At 35.6% G+C, this 7426-nt stretch overlaps 1 protein-coding gene across 1 annotated transcript in view; it reads right to left on the bottom strand.

Annotated features, from left to right (window-relative positions):
• Positions 1 to 1825: 1825 nt before the first annotated feature.
• The window catches only part of DCAF10 (DDB1 and CUL4 associated factor 10), a 37163-nt gene continuing 31562 nt past the window's right edge, over positions 1826 to 7426 (bottom strand). Inside the window, exon 5 of the mRNA XM_053700015.1 lies at positions 1826 to 2866. Coding sequence (XP_053555990.1) covers positions 2498 to 2866 — 369 coding nt within the window. The 3' untranslated portion in view covers positions 1826 to 2497. The remainder of the gene's footprint in view (positions 2867 to 7426) is intronic.

Genomic DNA, 7426 nt, shown 5'->3' with positions numbered 1-7426 from the left:
AACACCGGCGCGAAAATGAGACTCTGCCTATGCTTTGGGAAAGCCCCTAAAGAATAAGGTGCCGATATTATTAAATCAAAATACCCAGAATAAATGATTCCTCAAGGCTAAATAAGTGTTAATATCAATCGATTTAGCCCAAAAAAAGTCTACAGTTTAAATAAGCCCTTGTGAAGCCCTTATTTACAATCGTAATAAACATGGCTTACCGGATCCCATAGGGAAAATGACAGCTTCCAGCATTACATCGTCTTGTTAGAATGTGTCATACCTCAAGCAGCAAGAGACTGCAAACTGTTCCCCCAACTGAAGTTAATTGCTCTCAACAGTCCTGTGTGGAACAGCCATGGATTTTAGTTACGGTTGCTAAAATCATTTTCCTCATACAAACAGAATTCTTCATCTCTTTTCTGTTTCTGAGTAAATAGTACGTACCAGCACTATTTTAAAATAACAAACTCTTGATTGAATAATGAAAAACTACAGTTAAACACTAAAAAACTCTAAGCCATCTCCGTGGAGATGTTGCCTGTACAACGGCAAAGAGAATGACTGGGGTAGGCGGAGCCTGGGAGGGATCATGTGACCAGCTTTGCTGGGCTCTTTGCCATTTCCTGTTGGGGAAGAGAATATCCCACAAGTAAGGATGACGCCGTGGACCGGACACACCTATGTTGGAGAAACTAAGTATAATCAACATAGTCCTCTCACACATCCTATCTAGTCGTTGGGTGCAAGAGAATGACTGGGAGTGACGTAGAGGGGAGGAGCTATATGCAGCTCTGCTGGGTGAATCCTCTTGCACTTCCTGTTGGGGAGGAGTAATATCCCAGAAGTAATGATGACCCGTGGACTGATCACACTTAACAGAAGAAACAAACCTTACCTGGGTGCACCATTTAGATAAGGAAAAAAAAAAAGGCATGGGCATTTTAAAAGTCTGTAAAAAATGTTTTCTGTTGAACACTAGCAATTAACTTTAATGTTTGTAATATATTGCAGTACATGGTAATGTGAACTGTTGCTATTGGGACTGTAGGCATTCAATACCAATCAAAGCAATGTCTAACATGAGCACATAATGTGTCTATTCCTAAGAAGAGTTATAACAGATTTTAAGCTATTTAGAGCAGGGCCTACTTTTATTTTGTTTTATTTAGTCTATGTATTTGTTCTTTTTACCAGGAGCCATGTACCCAGTACTATGGAATTTAAATCCGGTTACAAAAAAAAAAAAGAAGACACTGATGTGCAACAAAAAGTTCCAAACTGCATATGAATAGCAAGTTTCAAACTTTGAAATGGGCAGCAACATCAATTTGTGGAGATAAATAGCAAGCTTGCATTTTGTAGAGGTTTTGCAGCACCTGCATGAGTGAGAAACCAACAACCTTCATAACCGGACTGAGGAAACTATAGGTAAAATCCCCTCAAGACTATGGTACTTGTATGAACAGAACTTGTAGTTTCACAGGAAGGACCCACAACAGCAGTCAGCGGGTAATAGCACCATTGCAGTAATGAGCATAGTCTACATGAAGGGGTCAGACCTTTATTCATCTACACATATAAACACTTCTGGTGGAACAGAGTTCCAGCTCTGCCTACCTAACTCCAAATATGTAGAACTGAACTCAGACATGAAGGGAAGAGGTATATGTAGGTAGGTACCTATCCCTAAGACTTCTGGAAGGTGGGTCTACCAACCGGAGCAATTAGAGGCTATACACAACCAGTATAAGTATAATTCTGCAAGTGTTGGTAACATAAGGTCAAGATATATTGTCAATCCCCATTTGTCAACGTTTATAAATAGAAGATGCAGTTTTAAATTTCATTTGTTCTTTTAATTAATGAGTTATGTAAATACACAAATTAGCTAAATAATGACAAAACTGTCTCCTGAGCCCAAATCAACTTGACTATTGGTCATAAATATTTGCTTCACTTTACAAATTGCTAATATAACAGGCATTTGTAGCAAAATAAAAACACAATTCAAACAGTGTCAATATTACAGTTACAACCTTCTTTATAATATTTTCAAATTAGATCTGTGAATAAAAGGCACAGAAATAAACATAGGTCAATTTTCTTTTAATATTTAAGCACATCTTACCTTGAAAGTACGGATTTCAATAATATTTAACATTTTAGAGCGTGTCAGAAGAAACAGAATACACAATATTATCCGAACGATAATGCTGAGGAAATATCTGTAGTGTTATTCAGGCAATACTGCACAGAAGTGTGAGGAACATATGTTAAGTCCACAGATATATAAAAGGTGAAATGGCAAGAAAGTGCATTAACTTGCTGTCAACAGCAACTCCACAATCTGATCATATAAAGCCTCTCTTTATTGTGGAAACCATTATTAAAATATACTTGTGATGTCCAAGATACTGTTGCTTCTTCAGGTTGCAACAAATTCTTCAAAAAAGTTTCAGGGAACTATGAAGAAATGCATATCCTAACCTTAAAACATTACTGCCTCCTAAAATTTTGGTTGATATAAAGAAACTCGCCCACTAAGGCACCCTGATGCTATCTGACAGTGTGTGGGAGAAAACTTTGTTGTCAGGACCACATCTTTGTGAGAATACAGAGACCGAATTTCCTGCAAGGTACCAGCTTCTTTAGGTAGGCAGTCTACAAGTTCATTGCATTGGGAGTCAAATCCCAACAAACGGATCCCATAACCATGTGGGGAGGCAATCATACGTCCATCAGGGCTGAAGCACAGCTCTTTGATATAGCCCCTGCCCACATTGGCCTCTTCAATGTAATGAGTCAATCGCAAAGAGCATCGAGGTGATACTGGACGAACAGGAGCTCCTTCCTGGAACTCGTATACGCAGGTCCACTAATTGGAAGAGAAAAAACAAAAAAGGTTATATTTTCAGTAAATACACTTTATTTAAAAAGGGACACAAGTCAAAATTAAAATCTTAATTCAAATAGAGCACACAATTTTAAACAAAATCTTTCCAATTCACTGCAATTATCAATTTTTTTATATGCACACTTTCTGAGGCACCAGCATCTACTGAGCATGTGCAAGATTCACAGAATATACGTATATGCAGTTTGTGATTGGCTGATGGCTGTCACATGAAGCAGTGGAAGGGAAAATAGAACTTTATAAAAATATGATTGATGTAGTGCCCTTCAAAATTCAGAACTTTATTCCAACTTAATCAACAATATATACACACAGCAGTGAACTACTGGCACTAAGTCTGACATGTTTCTCAAGACACTGTTTTACTTCCCCAGAGACCTTACTGGTATGTCATATCATTTTTAATTAAAATGAAATGTATAAAAATCAGACACACAATGTGTACAAAATAATGTCAGTGGTAATTCTAAGCATTTTTTTAACTTTACTTATAATTACAGTTATATTAAATGAAGGTAAAAAGGGCAAAAACAAAATGCTCTAAACTATACGTTTAATCACTTATCATACTATGTATGATCAAATACAGATGGCCCTCGGTTTACAACGGTTCAATTTGCACAGTTTCAGAATAACAACCTTTTTTTTCAGTCATGTGACTGCTATTGAAAAGCATTGAGAAGCAGTGCATTGATTAAAATAGCCAGTAGGTGGAGCTGTCCGCTTGTGTTGCAGCAAAGATATGCAAGCCAAGCAAGCTGAAATGAATCAGTTTTAACCAGACCTGAGCTATTGAGCAGCTTGCAAAGGAACAAGATCTTCCTGTCTATAAATCAGTCCAGATTGGAATTCATAGAAAGAACTGTTTGCAGAAAAATGCAAATAAAGTCTGTGTTGTGTGATTATTTTAATAGGTTTATAATACCGTTTAGCAAATGTTTTTGTTCATTTAACTATATATTCTGTGTTGTGATTATTTTATTAGGTTTATAATGCTGTTTGGCATTTAAAGTCTTAATTTCAAAGCTTTAAAAATAATGTATTAGGTGTTACTTATATCAATTTTGAGAGGGGCCTGAAATCTAACTCCCTCACTTCCCATTGACTTACATTATAAACTGGGTTTCAATTTACAACGGTTTCGATTTACAACCATTCCTTCTGGAACCTAACCCCGGCGTAAACTGAGGGCTACCTGTATTATATGGGGGCTAATTTTGAGTAAAAAAAACAAAAAGAAAGTCACTGTCCAACAACCTAACCAGGACACAAACAAAAAGGTGTGAAACGGATCTTTTAAAATGCACAGTAAAACATAAAAATTTTTTTTTAGATAATTGTGCAGCAATTGTACAATCAAGTACAACAATGGTACCCTTACTTTGTTATAGTTATTTTTCTACATGTGCACTCAAAACTCTGTTCTTATCCTCAAAACCCTTGTACCTGGCTACTTTATCTAGTGCAGGAGTGTGATACACTGAAGTGAACATCGTGATCAGGAAGGTTGTGATTGAAGAACAACCCAGTGATACATTAAAAAAACAAAAAAAATAATCAAAAATATATCTTAAATTTTAACAAGGTGAAGGTATCGTAGTACTTGACCGTGAACATGCTGCACAAATAAACAAATATTTTTCAAGTTTACTGTCAATTTAAATTTTATGAATACTTATGAATAGGTGTGTAAGTGTAGAAGGCGCAGCAAACTCCTTGGGGCAAACTGGCTTTTACAGTGAACAAAATAAGTAAGAAAGAAAAGGTCTAAGACTAGAACTGACAATAATGGAAGAGATATTGTAATTTAAAGGGACATGAAACTCAAATGAGGATGAAAAAATACAGAAGTCAATCAAGAAAGAGAATACAATTTTAAACAACTTTCCAATTTACTTCTACTACCAACGTGCTTCAATCTCTTGGTATCTTTAGTTGAAGGATCAGCAATGACCTAGGTGAGCCAATAGCATGAGGCATTTATGTACAGCCACCAATCAGCAGCTCTTGAGCTTATCTAGGTATGCTTTCCAACAAAGAATACCAAAAGAGGGAAACAAATTAGATAATAGAAGTAAACTTGAAAGTAATATTGCATGCTCTATCTGAATCATAAAAAACAAGTTTTGGGTTTTATGTCCCTTTTAACAAACATTTAATAAGCTCTTATAGGTGGATAACTTGTTTTTATTTTTACTGCAAAATAAGTAGAGTAGCACAAGGAATTTGTTTGTCACTACTTAAGAGACTTCTGTGAGAAAAGGACCAATTTTTGTAACAAACCAAAGAAAAAACCCTCAACAATATGTAAACGTTACATATTTACAATAAAAACTTCCTTTTACAGCAGTTTGTTTTCCCTTAAACGTTTAATTAACAACACCCATATACATTTAAATAAACACACAGTAGTTTAATTTTGGTAGTTTTTATAAAAACTAAAGAAAAAGCTAGTATACAAACCTTATTATTTGCTCAGACAGAATTGATCTTTTAAGCACATAAGAGCAGCATTTGTCTGAAACAAATGTTAAAGGGACAGTCTAGTCCAAAACAAACTTTCATTATTCAGATAGGGCATGTCATTTTAAACAATTTTCCAATTTACTTCTATCACCAATTTTGCTTTGTTCTCTTGGTATTCTTAGTTGAAAGCTAAATCTAGGAGGTTCATGTGCTAATTTCTAAACCCTTGAAGGCCGCCTCTTAGCTCAGGGCATTTTGGCAGATTTTCACCACTAGAGGGTGTTAGTTCATGTGTTTCATGTAGCTAACACTGTGCTCACGCACGTGGAGTTCCTAGGAGCACACACTGATTGGCTACAATGCAAGTCTGTCAAAAGAACTGAAATAAGGGGAAGTTTGTAGAGGCTTAGATACAAGGTAATCACAGAAGTAACAAGTGTATTAATATAACTGTTGGTTATGCAAAACTAGGGAATGGGTAATAAAGGGATTATCTATCTTTTAAAACAAATATTCTGGTGTAGACTGTCCCTTTAAGTAAAAGATGTTCAAATTTAATTGGAAACGAATACTGCAGTATTATACTTCCTATTAATCCTTACTCCTGGATAAGGACAACTGCTCTCAAAGTATAACTTGACAACATTGGTTTATTGAGAATAGGAACATGAGTTTTCAAAATACAGAAATACAGGAAAAAAGCTAACTACATAAAATGCTTCCACTGCAGACAGGTATTCTGTATTGTCATTGGGATGTCACAGCCAACAGCCAACATACTGCAGCAGTAATGATACGATTGCATTAGACAAAACTTGTGCTAACAAATGCCAGATAGAGCATTTAAGATACCAACCCTAACCCCCCATCCCTAGGTTATAACTGTCAGCCATGACATTCTAACAGTGATATTTCTCCATTTGCAGCATCCCTACCACTATATAGCAACCACATACCATAATACTGCGTAAAGATAAACAGCTGACTTCACAACGTCTCCCCTTTTAGCTTCTAAATCCACATTATAGGTGAACCCCCTTAAGTGTGTTCAGCCCTGTTAGAGAACCCCCTCTCTAAAATGTGCTCCACAGTAAAAGGGACATTACACATCTCTTGTTTTTGAGCATAAACAGTGCTTTATCCAACAATCTCAAAAACAAAATCTATAACCAAGGTTGTCAGCATGTTGTAAATTGTCTAATCCAGCTATTTGGTTTGCAGCATTTGCAGGTTAAAGAATTTGCTTTTTGGCTTCTTTAGGGAGTGTGGAACAAGTCAACTGTTTATCATCCAGTCAACAATATTTTTGGTACTCAGGGGTTGTCACTCACTAAAATGTAATCTGTGACTGGTTTATATACAATGTATGCACTCCATATAATAACAGCGTAATAAACTTACATTAGTTAAAAACTATACACAAAGTATCAGAAAAAAGCAAGAGTTAATTAAAAAAAAAAGACTGTTTAATTCAATGTATAGTCATTGAATTTCCATTAAAAAATATTTTCCGATTTGGAAGGTGTCCTTTCTGTGTAAGAAAGAAAAAAACATAAATTTATGTAAGAACTTACCTGATAAATTCATTTATTTCATAGTGGCAAGAGTCCATGAGCTAGTGACGTATGGGATATACATTCCTACCAGGAGGGGGCATAGTTTCCCAAACCTCAAAATGCCTATAAATACACCTCCCACCTCACTCACACCTTAGTTTAACACATAGCCAAGAAGTGAGGTGTATAAAAAGCATACAAAAAGAGGAACTGGAAAAAATAATGTGCTTTATACAAAAAAATCATAACCACAAAAAATAGGGTGGGTCTCATGGACTCTTGCCACTGTGAAATAAATGAATTTATCAGGTAAGTTCTTACATAAATTATGTTTTCTTTCATGTAAGTGGCAAGAGTCCATGAGATAGTGACGTATGGGATATAATACCCAAGATATGGAAATCCACAGTCACTAGAGAGGGAGGGATAAAATAAAAAACATAATTTATGTAAGAACTTACCTGATAAATTCATTTCTTTCATATTAGCAAGAGTCCAT

Source organism: Bombina bombina, chromosome 2 (genome assembly GCF_027579735.1).
Source record: "Bombina bombina isolate aBomBom1 chromosome 2, aBomBom1.pri, whole genome shotgun sequence".
Lineage (NCBI taxonomy): Eukaryota > Metazoa > Chordata > Amphibia > Anura > Bombinatoridae > Bombina > Bombina bombina.
Note: the sequence above shows the minus strand (reverse complement) of the source record. Positions and strands in the feature narration are given on the sequence as shown.